At 43.1% G+C, this 20,830-nt stretch overlaps 1 protein-coding gene across 11 annotated transcripts in view; it reads right to left on the reverse strand.

Annotated features, from left to right (window-relative positions):
- FLT3 (fms related receptor tyrosine kinase 3) overlaps nt 1-20,830 on the reverse strand; it is an 89,759-nt gene that overhangs the window by 47,703 nt on the left and 21,226 nt on the right. For 3 of the 11 annotated variants that reach the window (XM_037891594.2, XM_037891595.2, XM_027820340.3), the window contains exons 2-4: nt 9,989-10,113; nt 2,990-3,195; nt 1,637-1,752 (exon numbers count right to left, since the gene is read on the reverse strand). In XM_037891594.2, the coding sequence (XP_037747522.1) occupies nt 1,637-1,752; nt 2,990-3,195; nt 9,989-10,096 (430 nt within the window). In that variant the 5' untranslated portion in view covers nt 10,097-10,113. Of the gene's footprint in view, nt 1-1,636; nt 1,753-2,989; nt 3,196-5,575; nt 6,072-7,413; nt 8,470-9,322; nt 9,579-9,988; nt 10,118-10,237; nt 10,279-11,200; nt 12,405-20,830 lie in introns of those variants that run through there. The other 8 variants (XM_037891624.1, XM_037891607.1, XM_037891617.2 and 5 more) reach the window with 8 other exon arrangements.

The raw sequence follows: 20,830 nt of genomic DNA on the forward strand, positions 1-20,830 counted from the left end.
AGGATGTATGTGGATGGATGCTTGGTGTGGATAATAACTGAATGATCAGGGAGGTGCCAGCCTAAGAATCCAGTGTCCATCGGCTGAAGAAGGCGTCAAGTGGAAATAACCAGAGGACCCCCGGAGGGCAGATTGGAATCCACCCAACAGCCTCAAGAATGGGAGAACCAAAGAACAAGATAACATCTGGCAGCACGGAGCCATCAGGAATGTGCTATCTGCTGATTGATTCAGCAACAGCATGATGAAGCAATTCCCATAAACTGGCATAGGAAGAAATTCCTATAAAATGGACTCTAGAAAGTGAGAACGTTGGGGTCTGATTCTGCATACCAACTTCCAGGAGCATCAGATGTGCATCTGACAAGGCCCTGCTCCCTCCTCATGTCCAGGCCACCTGGCCAGTGGCTTGGCATGAGCAACTCTAAGGCTGGTAACTATGATAACAACCTTGCAGAATCTATGTGTGTGTGTGTTTGTGTGTATGAATGAATGTGTGAATAAATGTGAGATTGAATGGAATGTTATAGCTATAACTAACTGCTTACTATGATTCTTTCTGTATTCACAATAAATGTGCCTTTTCCCCTTTAATAAGATCCTGCTGGTTTTTATTTTTTTATTTTATTGGTATAACACGTCTTGAGAGCCTGGGATCTGACTTGCAGAAATGTGGAGCACTCACAGCTGCAACTGAAATCAGTGGGAGCTATGTTTTGAACATGTAAAGCACCATGTAATGTTGAGAACCCTGAAAAATCAGGTTGTAAATTTCTCAAATTAGGCACCCAAAATTAGTGGATGCTTTTAATCTCGATCTTTCTGTGCCTCAGTTCCCTGTCTGTGAAATGCGGATAATACTCCCCCAACTCACAGGGGTGTTGTGAAAATAAATTAACATTTGTTACTCACTCAGATACTATAGTGAAGACAGAAAAGCCCATGAGGAAATTAGTAATTCTATATTCAGAGCAGCATTTGAATAGTATAAATAAAGCCTGGGGCCATTTTTACAATGAGAATAACAAATACTGAATAGCGGTTCATTAAGTGAGCACTATCCATCTTGGGTACTGAATGAGGAAGGGGACCTATAGAAAAATAGGGGATCATGTAATTAAGGACTGTACATAGTGCATTTGCACAAGGGGGGCAAATTAAGGTTATACAGGCAACTTTCAGACTGGCATTTCCTAACTTTTGAGTGCTTGATTTTGCAATCTTAATAATGTTCTTTTAATATAGTTTGTTTGTTTGGGGTTTGTGTGTGTGTGTGTGGGAGTGCACGCATGTGCGTAATACATAACAAAGAATGAGAAATGAGCACAAGCCCCATTTAAAAATAATCTTTTGCATGTCATCTTTAACAACACGTAGTGACTCAGAACCGTTTTAACCTTCACAATGAACCAAGGGAAACAAGGCAGCCATACATGAAATAAGTGACAAGAAAAATAGCCCACAATACAAGAACTGAAAGAGAGGGAGGAGAGGCAATTGAGGAAGGGAGAAGTCTCATGGAGTGTAGAATTGACAGAATTTCACTGCTTAAAGAGGGTTTGGTCATATACAGGCTTCAGCCTCCCCCTTCTCACGCTATGGATAGACTGATTCCCTAGGTTTGACACATACTTACTTCTTATGAGAACTGTAAACATTATTGTGCAGTTATTGTTTTCACTATGCACTGCAAGGGTGTATTTTCCAGCTTGAGTTTCTTTTATTTTTGAAAAGGCCAGCGAAACAACATGTCTGTAAAACAGAAAATACATTAGAGAACATTCATGTCAGATGGAGCAGCAGCTCTCAGCCAGGGGTCCAAGGCCCCCTGGGGGGCTTTGAGCAAGTTTCAGGGAGTCTGCCAAGCAGGGCTGGTATTAGATTCATTCGGGTCCAGGGCAGAAAGCCAAAGCCACACTGTCCTCAGCCCCGCCACCCGGGGCTAAAGCTGAAGCCTGAGCAACTTAGCTTTGGGGGCCCCCCTGGGAGATGGGGCCCCGTGCAATTGCCCTGCTTGCTACCCCCTAATGCAGGCCCTGGCTTTTATATGCAGAAAAACAACTATTGTGGCACAGGTGGGCTGTGGAGTTTTTATAGCATATGGGGGGGGCGGGGGGCTCAGAAAGGAAAAGGTTGAGAACCCCTGAAATAGAGGGGAGTGGGCTGAAGAATACACTGGCATTACACTTAACCCATTGGCAACCAGAATTCTAGGCTAGTGGTACTTAACACACATGTAGTACATTAAATCTCCAAAGTGCTTTCATAGACAATGGCCCTGATTCATGTAAATCATCCCTATTCAGGACTGCACTTAAGCACTCGTCCCAAGTGGGATTCACAGTTCTGCTTAAGTACTGTCCTGAACAGGATAGACTAGTGTGTGCTCAAGTACTTTCCTGAATCAGAGCCCACGCAACAGGATTCCCATGGAGATTTCCTCACCAAGAGGCCATCCCATGGGTTTCACCCTGCAAGGGAATCATCTACACTAGGCCTCTGGTCCTACCCCAGCTATTCTCAACTCTCTGGGTGGAAGTATGGACTTGTGGCTAGAACACAGTCAAGAGAATTAGGGTGGTATTCTGGCTCTGATGCTGATCTGCAGTGTAACCTTGGGCAAGGCATTGCATTAACCTTTTTATGCCTTGGTTTCTTTGACTTGAGCACTGTGATGCTTGAATTGATGAATGTTTGTAAAGTCTGTTGTGATCCTCAGATGTAACGTGCTATACAAATGCAAAGAATCACTATATTGTAAACTATAAAGCCAGAGTTCATTGCTTTCCTGGTGCATATTTGTATAAACAGCTATAATTAACATGCAGTTTAGTGATGATAATAATTAAGATAGATAGGTTTAGGAATATAACAAGTAATGTAAAAAGAAATGATAAATAAGCTCTCTCATATGGAAAATATCCCATTTGCATGCTCTAATGGAGGTATCCCATTTAGGTTTTTTGATTCAGTACAGCCCTTTACCTACCGGTTTTGTGAATCCAATGAGGGTTTGCAGTCAGCTTGGTTCTCTTTGAAGACCCAAAGGCATGAAATGGTCTCTGAAATATTCATGATCACTTTTAATTCAATGTCTCCAAACACGTCAACTTCCACACTTTTTGCTGTTTCATAGACATTCTCTGTGCTTTGAGAACTCAAATCACAACCAAGATCTTCCGAAATACTAGGCATCTGCATTGCAATAAAACAGATTGCTATGTCTAATTGTGGTAACTGGGTTTTTCAGATTTAAACATTTAAAAGGAAGCTTACCTATTAAAATACACTTCACTCTATTAAAAATATGCCTACACCTATTGATAACACATACCTATGCATAGTAATTATAAACAAAAGTAATCTTAATACTATACTTTCATTCTTGTTTCCCTCTACAATTTAGCTCTGATACCTAGTCATCAAATATGTTTAATTCTGCCGAAAGAACAAATGCAGGAAGATCTGTGCTATACTAACAAGTTTTACTTTCTGGGCTGACAGCATAGTTAGTAGCAGTTCAGTCAGTAATGTGCTACTTTCTCCTAATGATTAAGGCCATGTCTACACTACAAGCTTTGGTTGACACAAGTCACATTGGCATAAAGCTGCCAGAGCTTATCAGTCATGTGTGTGCACACTTGGATCCTTGTATAATGCTGGGCACATTCACCAGGAGTGCTTGTGTTGATGCACAGTGCAGTGCACCATGGGCAGGTATCCCAGTGTGCAAACTGCCACCAACCAGTGCACTCTTTTGGGGTATTTTGGCAATGCACGGTGGGGCAGAAATGAGTTGTGCAGGGCTAACTGCGAGCAAAGGGTCGACTTCCCAGCATGCAACTGTCTGCATCACATAATGTCATCTATAGCCCATAATTTTTGTGTCTTTTTTAAAAAGTCCGATGAACCCGCATAGCCCTCCTCGCTGTCCTTCATCTCTGATGGAAGCATGGAGCCTGCACAGCTCTGCAGTATTGTCATAAGCATTGAACGCACAAGATGCATGATCCTTCAGTATTTGCAGAGCCGTAAAAGGAACAGAATCAGCATGGAACATGACGATTTCGTGGAGGACACAGAGCGAGAGCCAATTCAAGGTTATTGGTGGTGTTCATGAAGCAGCTGTAGATTGTGGAATCTTGGGCTTCAGGGCCCAAGAAATGAGCACTGACTGGTGGGATCGCATTGTGATGCAGGTTTTGGATGACGAGCAGTGGCTGCAGAACTTCCGGATGTGCAAGGCTACATTCCCAGACCTGTGTGCCAAGCTCGCCCCAGCCTTCCAGCGCATGAACACCTGCATGAGAGCTGCACTGACAGTGGAGAAGCAAGTGGTGATCACACTGTGGAAACTTGCAGTGCCAGATTGCTACTGGTCAGTGAGAAATCATTTTGAGTTGGAAAATCCACTATGGGGGCCATTGTCATGCAAGTGTGGAGGTTCATTCAATCTTCTTCTGCTATGCAGGACTGTAACTCCTGACAATGTTCAAAACATAGTGGATGGATTTGTAGTAATGGGGTTCCCAAACCGTAATGGAGCAATAGGTGACACATATTTTTTGTACCAGACCACCTTGCCACAGAATACATCAACAGAAAGGGCTACTTTTCTATGGTTATGCAAGCACTGGTGGATCACCAAGGATGCTTCACTGACATCAGTGTTGGCTGGTCAGAGATGGTGCATGATGCTTGCATCTTTAAGAATACAGGACTATTTAGAAAGCTACAAGCAGAAACTTTCTTTCCCAACCAACAGATTACAACTGGCAATATTGAAATGCAAATAGTGATCTTGGGGAATTCAGCCTGCACCTCGCTCCCCTGGTACAATGGCCACCTTGACAGCACCAAAGAACAATTCAACTACCAGCTCAGCAGGTGCAGAATGACAATTGAATGAGCTTTTGGTAGACTGAAGGGACACTAGTGTTGTTTACTCACAAGATTGGATCTCAGGGAAAAAAACATCCCAATGGTTATAGCTGCCTGATGTGACCTGCATAATATTTATGAAGCAAAGGGGGGAAAGTTGCCACCAGAGTGGAGGGCAGAGGTGGAACAGCTGTCTGCTGAGTTTGAACAGAAAGACGCGAGGGCTATTAGAAGAGCTCAACGCGGAGCTATATAGATCAGGGCGGCTTTGAAAGACCAGTTTAACAGTGAGCCACAGTAATACATTGTGGTGTATTGTGCACTACCTGGCCCTTATGGTTTGGGGCCTGTTAGGAACTGTGTGGTGCTTGATGTACATCTGTGAATATAACACTGACAATGCACCCATTAATTTGACAGTACACTGATTAATATACTGTGTTTATCACTGATCCTATGAGTTGGGTCACACTGTACAGTAACAAGGAAGTGGGTGCTTTCAAAACTGCTGGGTGCTCAGCAGCATACGTTGAGCACTAATAAAGATGAATTATTTTCCAGATAATATAATTTTATTCAGTAACAAAACCAGGGCAAAGCAAAATCTGTGCAATGTAAAAGCAAATACATTAAAAACTTAATAAAATAATGGAACAGAACTTAAAAAGGGAATGAACATTCATGAGCATTTTACCTACACATACAGCAACTGTGGCTTTCACAGGTCAGTGTATGTGAAGCGGTGGTTGTCCTTCATGTCCCGCTGGAAGGCATGCTAGGGGTAGGGCAGCAGCCCGTGAAGCCACATGGAAAGTTGAGGGGGCTGTAGGGAGGTGCTGTAATGGAGTTTTTCATGGGCTGCGAAGGGAGTCAAGCCTGTGATTTTTGAACCTGTAGGTCCACAAGAGCCTGCAGCATCTGTCTTTGCTGCTGGAGAAGCCCCATTATGTCCTGGTGCATCTCCCTCTCCTTTTCATGCTGGGACTCCTGGGCCTTTCTCCTGTCCACACTTTCCTTCCTCAGGCTGTCTGCCATGTTCACCCTCCAGGCCTTTTGCTCACAGTCTGATGCAGCATTGGCTTGCAGGATCTCACTGAACATGTCATCCCAAGTCCCCTTCTTTCTCCTTATCTGGCTCAATCATTCTGCGGATGTGTGTGGGGAATTCCTCAAGGCCACAATGGCAGCAGCTGCAGATAAAAGAGGTACCACTGTCAGTACAGTCACAATGTAAACTGAAAGTTAAGATTCAGAACTCCCTTCCCTTGCTCCCCTAAAGCTTTAAACAAGACAGGCTTATTGACACTTCTGCTTGGGATTGCTTGTGCACAGCACCACGCACAGCACCACCCATGGTGACTGTGGTCCACCAAGGGTGAGGGAAATGAAGAGGGAATTGCTTGATTGAGTGAAACTATGAGTACAGGGCACTGGCACTGAATACTGCTGCCATTTTCCACAGGCGGTGGTGATTTTAGCTGATATCTCACCCCTGAGGGTAACAAAGGCACAGAGAGCACAGCTGCTGCCCATTTTCCGCTAGCCTGTGTATTGCAATGGTGCCTGCTGAGGTTATCGCTGACTGGTGTAGGAAAGTGTCCTATCGGGGAGGAAGAAATAAGGCTGCCATCCCTGGAAACCTTTGGCAGAGGACTGCAGAGTACCTCCATGAAAGTTTCATCGAGATCTCTCAGGAGAATCAAGGGACATCTCTCTGTACCTAAACAAACTGCTCCACATGCACACACACCGCCCCCTGGCTTAACTCTGGAGGGGAATAAAAAGCAGATAACATGCTACCCGTGAGTGGTGGGTATAGAGGCTTGGAAGAAATGCCGGTATAAGAAGCACCCCCTTTGGAGGTGCATCAGTCTGCCACCTTTGGAGTGCCGCTAGAAATTCCTGAGAAGTGGAGGGCCACAGGCATCTGGACTGTGGCCCATCCTGCACTCTGCCCCGAGGCCCCGCTCCCACTCAGTCTCTTCCCCCATGGCCCTCCCATGATGCACCTCTTCCCCTCAAGGCCTCACCCACCCTCCGCCTCTTCCCACCCTTGCTTTGCCTCTCTCCCTGTCACTTGCCCTTAAGGCAAGAGAGGGCAGAAAGGAACAAGCAGCAGGGGGCTCTAGGAGGGGCCGGAGAGAAGTGAGCAGCAGGTGGGGGAAGGGGACCTCGAGGAAAGAGGCAGAGTGGGGGTGGGGCCCTGAGGGAAGAGGCGGAATGGGGGCAGGAAGAGGCGGAGTAGGGGGCAGGGGCTCTGGGGAAGAGGCCAAGCAGGAGCAGGGCCTCAGAGCAAAGCAAGGATGGAGTGTGAGCGGGGTCTCGGGGTGGAGTGGTGAGTGGGGCCAATCCCACTTCTAGGGAGCTTCTGGCACTTGTGCCCCCCCTCCCCAAATGCAAGAGTCACGCGCTGCCTCTCTCAGTTGTACTGCTACCTCTTCTAGTACACGTAAAGTCATGAAAAGTTGATAGCTGTGTCCTGTTAAGTTGTGGGTACCACCACCGTAATGGGAAATAAATGTACACACCTACCCGAGGATCTGCCTTTGCATCAGGCTCGCCCAAGCTCGACTGCTAGGACTGACTGGACTGCGGTACAGAGTCTCAAACAGGTCCTGGCTCGCAGCATAGCTGGACTCGCCGGTTGCACGTCCCCCATACTCCTCTTCCTCCTCCACCTCCTCCTTGTCCTCACTGTTCATGCCAGGGGCCTGTGACTTGGGCTCCTTGGAGGTATTCATGGTGGTGTGTGGGGCAGTAGTGGGGTCTCTGCCAAGTATAGCATGCAGCTCTTTGTAAAAGTGGTAGGTCTGTGTCTCGGCATCAGATTGACTGTTGGTCTCCCTGGACTTCTGATATGCCTGACACAGTTCCTTGGCTTTCATGTGGCACTGCTGCTGATCCCTGTCATACCCCTTCTCCAGCATCTCCTGTGCAATCTGCTCACACATGTCCATGTTTCTGTAGCTGTGCTTGCAAAGCCTCTTTTCCCCACAGGCCTAGGAGATCCAATACCTCCTGTCTACTCTAGGCAAGAGCACGTCTGACATGTGTAGCCAGAATGGCCAGCTGGGCAGTTACGCACAACAATGAAGAGCTACTAGGTGTGCTTGCCGTGCTGGACCACCAGGAGAAAGCATTTAAAAAAATTCACAGAGTTTTAAAGGGATGGGGGCCTTATGGTCTCCGTGACCCCGGGGCAGTAAAGTTCACAATTGTGGCTGGAGCGGTCAGCGTCAGGCAGTGTGGGAAAGCTACTGAGGACTGTTAGGATCCACACAGGTAACACAGTGTCTACATTCGTTCTACGCCATCCTCAGTACATCAACCATGGCTCAGTGCTTCTGGGGAAGGTGGTGTTACCGCATTGCTGTAACGTGGCACTTACATCGGTGGGAGACAAATTGAAGTGTAGACACATGCACAACAACTAGGTCAACACAAGGTGGCTTACTTGGACCTTACTTTGTACTGTAGCCCAGGGCTAAGATCACACATCACTCAAGCTTTCACTCCAGATTTCACCTACCTTTAGGTATTTCCATGGATAAAAGCACTGCACGACCATCCTTTTCCTTCAGGCCTCTACTGCAAACCCAAGGCAAGGAAATCTCTTAGCACCATGCTGTGTGTCATTCTGTATATTGCTGGAGTTCTGTTCCACGCTTTGTACTGTACCAAGGAACAGACTATACACTATGACCTTCCTTATCATGCATTTACTCACTTTTGTCTATCGGGAAAGGTGCCAGGGCTCAAGCAATTTTTTTACATTCATAACTGACGTGGCAAGCCCAGAGGTGCCGGGGCTACAAACTGCCAAGCCTGGAGGTGCTGGGGCTCAGTCTTGGGAAGCCCCAGCACAAATTAAGCCCTGACTAAAGGAGTACCTCAAATGGAAAAACAAATATTCTACACTAGTTCAGAAAGCCAGTGAAGAATAGTTGAGCCTTTAGGCTCAGCCTGAGTAAAAGGGTGGCATGTAACTACTCCATTCTAAGAGCAGCCCTAAGATTTCTTTCTGCTTGGGGTGGGGTGGGGTGGAGTGTGTGTGAAAGTAAATAACTCAGTGCAGCACATGGAAGGGTGCATGTTATGTCCTTCCATTGTACCTGACCAGTTCCTGTTCCCAGTGAGGGATGGAGGGGAACAGGGGGCGAAGCCAAGTTTCCATCCAAATGCCTGTCCATCTCTTCCACTTCCCTGCCCATTTGCCAGTGGGGAGTAGCTAGAGAAACCTCCTTATTCTGCTCAGCAAAATAAAATGGCACAGTCTAGCCCTACAAGACTTGAATTTACTAAATGGGATTATCACATTAACAATTAGCTGACTGATGTGGAAAAGTATGTGACATAAGCAGCAGAACATGAATACCGATGGGATATTGTAGAAAGCACCATGTATACAGTTGAGAACATACAATTACAGAAATTGGATTACCATCCCAGAGAAACCCTTGGTAATCTTCATAAAACTGTGTGCTATCTGATTTTCCTGTGACAGGAGGAGGTGGACATTCTTCATGTTCTCGCATTCAGAAGGACATGTTGCTGCAATTTTGAGTGTTCCGTTTTTGGTACCCAGCACTGGAAAATCATGGACCTTCTTGTTTGTGTACTTCTGGGTGTGGCAGAACTATCCATTTATTTGTCCAAGAATTAAAAGAGTGTATAGGATTGTCTCTGTAATTAAGTCTCTAAAAGAAATAATAGGTTTCAGTTGCACAGGGTCTGTTGTTGACCTTCAAGCCCTCCAATAACTCAGCACTGGAAGGGAAAATTGAGCTTTGATTCATACATCGATCTTTGATGCCGTAGTCCCTGTCCAAATTATTTGTCTTTATAACTGTACACTTCCTTTTCTTTATACAGTTCAAAATATACTCAGAGGTGAATAATTTAGGCCAAATTATGTGAGACAATCTCATAGTAATGATCAAAAGTTACATTTTAGATATTTATCTTATTTCTAGTTCAAAAATATTAAACTCAGCATGGATTTCAAAGCTTCTTTCGCTACTAATATTTTTCCTAATCTCGGATAAGAAATTTTTATTTTATTTTATTTTATTTTTTGTGGTTGGCTATTCATTCACTGTTAGCTTACCTCCGGAAATTCTGATGACTCCAGTGTTCTTGAATCTTTACTCTGCTGGTTGATTAACATGCATGTAATCTCCGATATATGTTGTCTTGTGGCAGAAGTGAAAGTCATTGCTGTAATAGCAAGAACTGCAAAACCAAAATGGAAAACAAATACTGTCATGTTTCTACATAGGGATGGGGATAATCATGATTTTAATGAAAACAGGATGCAACAAAACCTATATAGAGAGGCAAAAGTCCATGTACTTACCTGCACTTGCACAATCTGATTTTATACTTGCGAACTGGGTGGCTGCCTGACTGCCTCCTATGGATCATGTGCCACATCTTCTAGTTCTCTTATGTGTCAGAATCTCTTAAAGGGTCATGCTGCGTATGCCTCAGCAGCATCAGGTCAGAATCTCTCAGCTGCCAGCTAATGTTCCAACTTGCCTGTTGTCACCAAGATGCTTTGTCTGTCACCCAGGAACCCAGGGTGCTCCTGCTCAGAGCAGCAGCAAAGTGCAGCCCCATACATGTCCTCATCCCACTCCCAGCTCACCCATAGAATCCTGCCCAGCAATTCTCATTCCTGCTGCACTAGCCAGGGCAGTACTTAGCCCTACATAGAAAGTGAGGAATTTCCTTACTCTTTATGACTTACATTTCTACTTATAATCTTCAAGATAGGATAAAATGATCATAAGCAACATTATGTCCCAGTCTGTGAGCAACCCCTGGGCAGCCATGCCAAGGCAGAGGGGAGAGCAAGAAGCTTCCCCTACTTACACAGCCTCTCCCAGTAGCTGTCCCTGTGCTCCCTGCACTCTGGGGAGTAAAGGGACCGTTGCTTCTGCTTTTCCTGGGTTCCGGATGCTGGAAAGAGGGCAGGGAATGGTGAGAAGGAGGTAAGGCCCTGGTTTTCTCCTCCTCAACCTCACAGTGGCCCGTAGAGTCTGGCAATGGCAGTAAGGGTTAACATCCTGATTCATCCCAATGGATCGAGCAAATTATACTCTCCATGTGCCCAAGGAGCAGCATGGGAAAGATTCTGCTTGCTGTGAGGTACAATCTCTTTCGTGCTCTTGCTGGTGTGGTGTAGCTCCGCACTCGCCCCCCATGCCCGGTCATGGCTTTAAAAAACCACAATCTAGCCCTATAGGTGTAATACAGTAACCCAAGACCTAAGCATGCACAGAAACAAGAAAAAGAGAAGTAAAAATAAGGAACTAACTCAGAGGAGTGATCTGTGTGTGATTTTGATAAGCTTCTCAAGTCGGCCTTCAACTGTATAAATAAGCATGGGATCCCAAAATAACATCATAGAGCTGTTCTTTCAAAATACTTTAAAAGCTTCGGCCACATTGTTTACATTGATTCTTAAGGTGGTGGGACTTGAAGCAAGAGTCTAAAGATAAAGAAGGAAAAATTTAGGCTCGATATGAGGAAAATAGTCACAGTAAGAATAACTGAGCAGTGAACCAGAAAATCAAGGCAGGTGATGGAGGCACCAGAATTGCAGATAGTCAAAAACAGATTAGATCAGTGGTTCTCAACCTTTCCAGACTATGTACCCCTTTCAGGAGTCTGATTTGTCTTGCATACCCCAATTTCACCTCACTTAAGAACTATGTGCTTACAAAACCAGACATAAAAATACAGAAGTGTCACAGCACACTATTACTGAAAAATGGCTTCCTTTCTCATTTTTACCATAAAATTATAAATCGATTCAAATAGAAACATTGTACCTACATTTCCGTGTTTAGTATACAGAGCAGGACAAACAAGTCATTGTCTGTATGAAATTTTAGTTTGTACTAACAGCAGTATTGCTTTTTATGTATCCTGTTGTAAAACTAGGCAAATATCTAGAGGAGTTGGTGTACCCCCTGAGACAGTCCTGATATTTGGGGCTTTTTCTTATATAGTCACCTATTACCCCCCACCCTGTCCTGATTTTTCACACTTGTTGTCCGGTAACCCTACCTCTGCATACCCTGTGGGGTACACATATCTCTGAGAACCACTGGTTTAGATAAGGCATTGATGGGAATTTATAATTTTTTTCTCCTTTGTCATTTTCATTTACGTGTTTATAAATTCTGTTTGGTCATGCTGGTAACCTCATGTGATAACCTATGTCCATCTATCTTGGAAATGTGATACCTGTACAACTTCCTCAGGTGCTTTGCTATTTCAGGATCTCTCATTGGCAGTTTCCACAAAATTCCTCTCTATCATCCTTGCTCTGCACTTGTTTTTTGCATGTTCTTTCTTTTCATTTCATATCAGGGATCCTCCTTACAGACCTAAAGCTGGATCCTCAACATAAACCAACATTACTTCATTGACTTCAAGGGAGCTACACCAGTTTATACTAGCTGGGAATCTGACCCCAAATGCTCAACCCATCCATCCTTCTAATCACTTTCTTGGTTCAGCTGTTTAATCCAAACAATGGCCATTCACCTTCTAAGGCTGAGCCAAATTCATCCCTTGACTTTGAAGAGTTTGCTCACAGCAATAAACGCTGGTAGGGTATAGCCCCTTGAATAATAGCAAATATTTAGAGATTTAAGCAGGGCTGGCTTAATCTTTTGTGGACCCTGACACCCAGATCATGGCCCTGCCCCCTGCTTCACCCACACTCTGCCTGCCTGCCACTCACATGGGGGTGGGGGTAGGGTGGGGGTGGGGGTGGAGAACAGCAAGCAGAGGGAAGAGGAGACAGAGCAGAGAGGAGCGAGCAGTGAGTGGGGGCTCAGGGGGAAGAGTAGGAGCAAGGGTGGGGCCTTGGGAGGAAGAGACCGACCTGAGGAGGGGCCTCAGGGTGGAGCTCAGGTGGAGTGGGGTGCTGCAGCCCCTTCTGCATGCGGGCTCGGACCCACGGTGCCGTTGGCAGCATTGTAAACTGGATTTAAGCAATGGAGAAAATACTTTCAGCTGAGATTTACACAGAAATGGAGGTATACAATGGCCCGAATTGAAGCAGAGACAGGGGGAAACCAAATGCTAGATGAGCAGAGACAGACCAGGTCTGTGAAGTAGAATAGGCAGGAGCAAGTCCAAAAAGATTTAAAAAAAATAAGGAAGGCAATTTTGAACTGGACCTTGAAATCAATGGGGAGTAAATGAAGTTGTTTTGAGATGAGAAGAAACATAGCCTATACATGTGAAAAGGCAGCCAACAGCTTTCTACAAAGTCTGGAACATGGAAAGAAAATGAAGGTGCTGAGGTGGATACAAGGCAGGAAATAACGCTTGCAATCACATTTTCAACTTTCCTCCAACTCTCTTCTTCACTCCTAGTTTGCCTACACTGTTCGTAGTTTGGCATTGTGGTATGTGGCAACTACAATACCGGATAATGATCGCTTTCCGCTAGTCATTCACACTCCCAATATCCCAGAGTAGGAACTGTAGAGAGAGAAAACACTCATCTGGAACTTTGTGTAAAGAATCCTGAGTAAGGATAATCATACCTGGTAAAGCTGAATTGTAATGGTATAAAGAACAGAATGGAAATAAAACACTGTCCCAGAAGCTATGCCTGTGTTATTTATTTATTCATTTCCATTCAAAACTGTGTAAGAATAAATGCAGAGGGTGAAATCCTGGTCTCATTGAAGTCCATGGTAAAACTTTCATTAATTTCAGTGCGGTCAAGACTTCACCCAACATTTAAATTGCAATCGTGCAATGTGGTTCTTAAAGTACATACCTGGGAAAATGCTTCTAAAAGTCAAGTACCAGGTAGCAAATTAAACTGCTAATATCCAGGGCAAAGACCCCGCTTTTTGCAGCAGATATTGAATTGAGAAGCTACTTTTCTGCTAGTTAAGCATTAAGCAGATTGTTGATCCACTAGAATTATATGTTAGCTTTTATTTTCAAACCAGGAGTAGGTTTAGCTAAAGTAACAGAGGAAAAATTATTATATTCCCAGAGAAAGTCATTCTGAAGTTTGCAAACTACACCAGTGTCACATCCAGAAAGAACAGCCATGAAACTCAAGCTTTCTAGAGAATGAAGGGGTAATAGCTTCAGAGACTCATAGGTCAGAAGGGAACACTGATCATTTAGTCTGATTTCCTGCACATTGCAGGCCACAGAACCTCACCTACCCACTCCTGAAATAGACCCCTAACCTCTGGCTGAGTTACTGAAGACCTCAAATCATGGTTTAAAGACTTCAAGTTACAGAGAATTCATCATTTACACTAATGTTCCTATTCAAAGTGAGAGGAATGCACCTTATGTTTATATGTAACTAAAACAGAGATTGTGGATTATAAAGTGACATCAGATCTTGCCCCTGAAACATAGGATTTGTTTTTTTCAGTGGTAGCAGAGAGAAGAATTTTATCGAGTTAGGTTTGACATACATTTGCCAGAAGATGGTACTGCCTTGTAAATCTGAGTGTTTGTATAGATTCTTGTCAATAAAATAATAATAATAAATAAAGTGCCTTTGATGTGACAGCCATGATCTCACAGACGGTCATCTGGCACTTCGAATCCCAGAGTCTACACAGGTTTCAGAGTAACAGCCATGTTAGTCTGCATTCGTAAAAAGAAAAGGAGTACTTGTGGCACCTTAGAGACTAACCAGTTTATTTGAGCATGAGCTTTCGTGCACGATATGCTATGCATCCGATGAAGTGAGCTGTAGCTCACGAAAGCTCATGCTCAAATAAACTGGTTAGTCTCTAAGGTGCCACAAGTACTCCTTTTCTTTTTAGAGTCTACACACTATGCCACCTGACAAAAACTGTAATGTCATACACAGATAAAGCAGCCTTAAGTTTAATGTTAGGAATTACTTATTGAATGTGAATTTCAGGAATAGCACACTGTTTCTGGTTCATTGACCATAAATTATTATTCAAGGTCTTAGGACACAAGACTTCTCTATTTTACTTTCTTTATCAGTTGCTAGCATGCAGCGATTGTTTTTGCTGTTTTCAATATATTATAGGTGGTGGTGGTGGTGGTGACTCCTATATTTAAATTATCTAACATTTTCCATTATAAAGAATTCTTACCAGGAGCAGATGGTATTCACCCAAGAGTTCTGAAAGAACTCAAATATAAAATTGCAGAACTACTAACTGTGATATGTAAACTATCGCTCAAATCAGAGTCTGTACCAGATGACTGGAGGATAGCTAACATTATACCAATTTTTTAAAAAGGCTCCAGAGGCTATCCTGGCAATTACAGGCCAGTAAAACTAACTTCAGTACTAGGCAAACTGGTTGAAACTGTAGTAAAGAACAGAATTATCAGATATATAGATGAACGTGACATGTTGGGGAAGAATCAACACGGCTTTTGTAAAGGGAAATCATGCCTCACAAAACTATTAACATTCTTTGAGAGGGTCAACAAACATGTGGAGAAGGGTAATTCAGTGGATCTCTAGTGTACTTTCAGAAAGCCTTTGACAAGGTCCCTCACCAAATGCTCTTAAGCAAAGTAAGCTGTCTTGAGATAAGGGGGAAGGTCCTCTTATGGATCAGTAACTGCTTGAAAGACAGGAAACAAAGGGTATGAATAAATGGTCAGTTTTCAGAATGGAGAGCGGTAAATAGTGGTGTCCCCCAGGTATCTGTACTGGGACCAATGCTGTTCAACATATTCATAAATGATCTGGGAAAAGGGGTAAATAGTGTGGTGGCAAAATTTGGAGAGGATACAAAATTACTCAGAATAGTTAAGTACAAAGCAGATTGCAAGGAATTACAGAGGGAGCTGGCAAAACTGGATGACTGGGTAACAAAATGGCAGATGAAACTTATTGTTGATAAATGCAAAATAATGCACATTGGAAAACATAACCCCAACAATATATCTACAAAATGATGGAGTCTAAATTATCTGTTACCACTCAAGAAAAAGGTCTTGGAATCACTGTGGATAGTTCTCTGAAAATATCCACTCAATATACAGCAGTGGCCAAAAAAGCTAACAGAATGTTAGGAACCATTAGGAAATGGATAGTTAATAAGACAGTAAAATAGCTTAATGACACTATATAAATCCATAGTACACCCACACTGGAATACTGCATGCAGTTCTGGTCAACACATCTCAAAAAGGTATCTTAGATTTGGAATAGGTACAGAGAAGGACAACAAAAAATGATTAAGGGTATGGAACAGCTTCCATATAAAGAAGGATTAAAAAGACTGAGGCCGTTCAGTTTAGAAAAGAGATAACAAAAAGGGGATATGATAGAGATCTGTAAAATGATGAATGATGTGGAGAAAGTGAATAGGGAAGTGCTATTTACTCCTTTATATAACACAAGAACCAGAGGTCACCCAATGAAACTAATAAGAAGCAGATTTAAATCAAACACAAGGAAGTACTTCTTCACATAGTCAAACTGAGGAACTCATTGCCAGGGGATGTTGTGAAGGCCAGAACTATAACTGGTTTAAAAAAAGAACTAGGTAAGTTCATGGAGGATAGGTCCATCAACGGCTATTAGCCAGGATGATCAGAGACGCAACCTCATGCTCGGGGTGCCCCTAGCATCTGACTATCAAAAGCTGGGAGTGGACAACAGGGGATGGCTCAATCAATAATTGCCCTGGTCTGTTCATTCCCTCTGCAGCATCTAACATTGGCCACTGTCTGAAGACAGGATACGGGCTAGATGGGCCATTGGTGACCTTTCTTTGAGAAGCTCTATAATTGTCATTGTTTGCAACAGGCTTTGATAGTCAGCAGGGGGAATGCCCTCGGGTTAACAAAGTGCCTTTTCTTTGTCCCATGAAATTCTATTTATCTTTTGCTGAGGCATAAACTATTAAAAATTGCCCTTTCCCATCTCTTGCTTGTGTCCTTCAGGAAAAAACTGGAAGCTTGCCAAAATAATAACAGAACACACAAACATTCTAAAGTGCCAGGCTCACACCACTGCCAAAGCAGCAGCAGTCACTGGACTGGGGACACCTGGGAGCTGCCCAACCAGCTGTAGCAGGGGAGGAGGAGCAGATAAAAGAAAAGAAAAGAACCCTGTCACAGATACACTATGGTGCAGTCATGACCACATAATATTTTTCCCATAGGACACTTGCCCCATTCAGCGCACAGGGTGAATGCACCAGGGGGCTGAATTAAGGCTGCATGGGCCACCCTAGATGTGGCATTTTCTAACTTTTCAGTGCTTGACCTTGCAACCTAAGTAACATTTTAAAATGTAGTTTTGCTGTATGTAGATTAATATGGATCCTCTTAGTAATGCGGACACTCTTTCAAGGCTGCCTACATAAGCCTACCTATAGACTGGAATTACACTAAACATTCTTTCCAGCACAACCTGCACCCATAAAGAGTACAGAAGCAGAGAAGTTAGAGGAAGGTGGTTACAGGGAATTGCCAAAAAAAGTCTTTGGTCCAGTAACACACTTAATGGAAGTATACGTGGGAGGCAAAGACTCGTGCAGCTTAGTTACACTCTAGTTACTTTGAAAACTAATAGGTGTGCAGTGAAAATAGATGGGTGGGAAGTTTCAAACTTTTCCAGTAATGACATAGTACTGGCAACCTCAAACATTCAAAAATCAGGAGTCAGGCTGGGGCTTTAAGAAAAATACCAAATATCCTACCAGAGTTGGCTATACTGATAACCCAGTTATTCATAGATTCATAGATTCCAAGGCCAGAAGGGACTGTTGTACTACAGGTCAGACTAGATGATCACACAGACCATAGAACTTCCCCAAAATAATTTGTGCAGCCAATCTCATGATCTTTTGAGACCTGATTCATGAGTTTTGATCTCATGAGGTGGTCTGGCTCATTCTTTTTGATCTTTTGAGTTGGCAGTACTGATATGGTCTCCTACCGAATGGCCAGGTACTATTATTGGCTCTGTATTCTGAGCACAGGGACTGCTCCTCCTACTGTCTCTCGAGGTGCAAGCCACCCAGAGCGATGGTGAGGAAGGGTCCATTGCCCCCTTGTCTTAAACTCAAGCCAGTGTAGCCGCCCAGCTTCAGAGAGCAGTGCACATGATATCATTAATAGTTCAGTGCATATGCTTCCCCGGGGGCAATATACCTCTAACGCCCCCTCTCTCCACCAATGCATGGCCGTGCTTGTGTGTGGCTCCTTTGAATTTTCTTCTCAGATCCATTTAACTACCCATCTCTCTTGGTTCTTATACCACACCCATCAATGTAATGTTATTTAAATAGCTCCGTTGTTCCAGAGGAATATATCTGTCTCCAAGGATACCTTCATATTAGGATTTTTTCTACATTACAGAATTATATTGTGTTTGAACATTATTGTAAATAATCAGGTTAGATGACATGAGTATGATGGTGCTGACCAAAACTTCGCCAATCACTGTAGGCCAAGACAAATCATGTTTAGCACTGCAGTAACCCCAGGGTTTAAATCATGATAATTAATCATGGTTAGTTGACATGACAGCGAGCATGATTATTTTTGGTGTACACTGACAAGTCTGTCATGGGCAACACTATGTCATTTAACTCAATTGATTATAATCATGTTCAAACATGATCAACTTTTGAAATGTAGACAAGCCCATAGAGTGAAGTAGTCCTTGAGGTAAATTGGAACAATCCCATGGAGAGCTTTGCAGAGGAGTACTGAAACTTTGAATCTGAATCAGGATTTAACAGGAAGCCAGTGAAAAGCGGAGCGCATGCGGTAATATCATCTGAGGAGCCTATGCTACTGAATCAATAGGCTGCTGTGTCCTGAACCAAAACAGAATTAAACTCTGAAACCAAACAAAAAGATTGGCAGTTTCATTCCTCGAAACAGTGTATTGAAACTTCATTTATTTTCTTTCAACCAAAATAATTCTTTGCATTTGCTTAGGCTTTTTTTCCGTTGGGACCAGTCTCCACATAACACATATTATTTGGGACATTCATTCTAGACTAGGCAATATATTGTCAAGTCTTCTCAGTGCTCTTGGTGCCTCTCGCTATTTTAGCTCTGTGAGACCTTCCCCAGACACTTAGATTATACCTGAAACAAAATGCCCAGCTTCTAGAAAATGTATGGTCTATCTCCTAGCTCTTTGGCTATGCAAACTTCACTCTGCTTCATCTTACTTCCCTACTTTACCCTTTACTACTGGGAGAAGCAAAGAAGAGGGAAAGCAAGGGAGTAGGGCTTACTCAACTATATATGCAGAGCCATCCTCCAATTGCAGAGAAGATTAGCTCACAGTTTCTTTGGTGGTGGGGATAGAGAGGCAGGTGGATGCACCTTATTACTGCTTCATAAAAGCAGCAGTCTGCATCCACAGCATTTTTGCTGAAGATCTTCCCCAATTCCTTGGTGTACTGGTGGAACTAGTGGCAGTACCGTCTCTTACCACTAGGTGGAGATCCTGCCCTGCTTCTTGGCGGTATTGAGGCAGAAGGAAGGCTTCCTTCCTCCATCTTCTTCCTGCACCAACCTATCCATTGAATTCTCAGCAGGATTTGGTCCATGCTGTTCAATGTGAGACTATTTCGCTGCAGTCACAGATCTGTACACGCAACAAGGTTCAGAACATAAAACAATAAATAACGAAAACAAGCTAGCATACATGTAATTCTGTACAGGAGGACTCCCAAGTCACAAATTTGATAGAACAAATGATGGTTCAGATTGTGAAGACAAGAAATGATAAAAGTCTTAGATAAGCATCTCACCTTCATGAACAGTACAAGTTAGGTCTGGTAAGCATGAACTCCCTTTTGAAGCTTCTGAAGTGCTGAACTTGGAGTCTGAACAGATATAATTCAGCTCCCTTTCCTGAATGGGTGTCAAAATAAATCCAATAATGTGGTATCCTTTTTATTTGGTAAAAACAATGAGGAGTCCTTGTGGCACCTTAGAGATTAACAAATTTATTTGGGCATAAGCTTTCATGGGCTAAAACCCACTTCATCATCAATTTACATCTTTGCACTCCTTTAGCATGCAAGTAAAACCTACTTGGACTGTCTTACACACTATGGGCTAAATTCAGCCCTAGAGAAAGCAGGCACAACAGTCATTGAAAGATACACCCACTTACTCTCAGGCTGACACATTGGGGAAAACCCTAGCCCCTTTGCAGTGAATGGGAGTTTTGCCCTCAGTTTTAGTGGGTCCAGGATTTCACCTATTACGTTTTTCCCCATGCTAACTTTGACCTCTTTGAATTAAGTTGTTTATGTAACATGCAAACTATTCCTTACACCCTATAATCAAATTCCCTTTGCATATTTCCTTTATGGGATTTGCTTCAGACAGAGCAATGTGTATTGAATATATATGCATTCCTTTGATGTATTTGAATTTATGGGTAGTTTCACAGCTCACAACTAGTTTAACTAGTTCTCTCTCTAATTACAAGCTAAGGATTTGCATTCCATTTTTCTTAACAAAAATTACTTGTAAATGCTTTCTTAAGCCTCGTCTATGCAAAATTTATGCACCAAATTAACTAAATCACTGATTACACAAATTACTAAAAACTAGTTAAATAGGTGCACAAACTGAGTAGACATGCTCATCGACTGTAAATTCTTCTGGGCAGCATCTTGAACAACAGGGCCTCTGGACACTACAATAATATAAATATTACATCACCAGAATATTGATTTAAAACCTGGAAACCAGATCCATTTCTAATTTTCTCTTTCACATTGGTGTTTTTGGTTAACAGCTCTATGTCAATCATCCTCTGGTTTTTATTCAAAGATATCAGTCTTAAACTATTATCCTTTTTTGGAAGGATCCCCAAGGCTGAAGGAAAATTCCAGATTAGCACTGTAATTTCTGAAGAAACAAGAAATGTTATTTTTGGAGCCAGGACAAATAAACTAAGTGC

The sequence above is a fragment of the Chelonia mydas genome, chromosome 1 (assembly GCF_015237465.2).
Source record: "Chelonia mydas isolate rCheMyd1 chromosome 1, rCheMyd1.pri.v2, whole genome shotgun sequence".
Classification (NCBI taxonomy): domain Eukaryota; kingdom Metazoa; phylum Chordata; order Testudines; family Cheloniidae; genus Chelonia; species Chelonia mydas.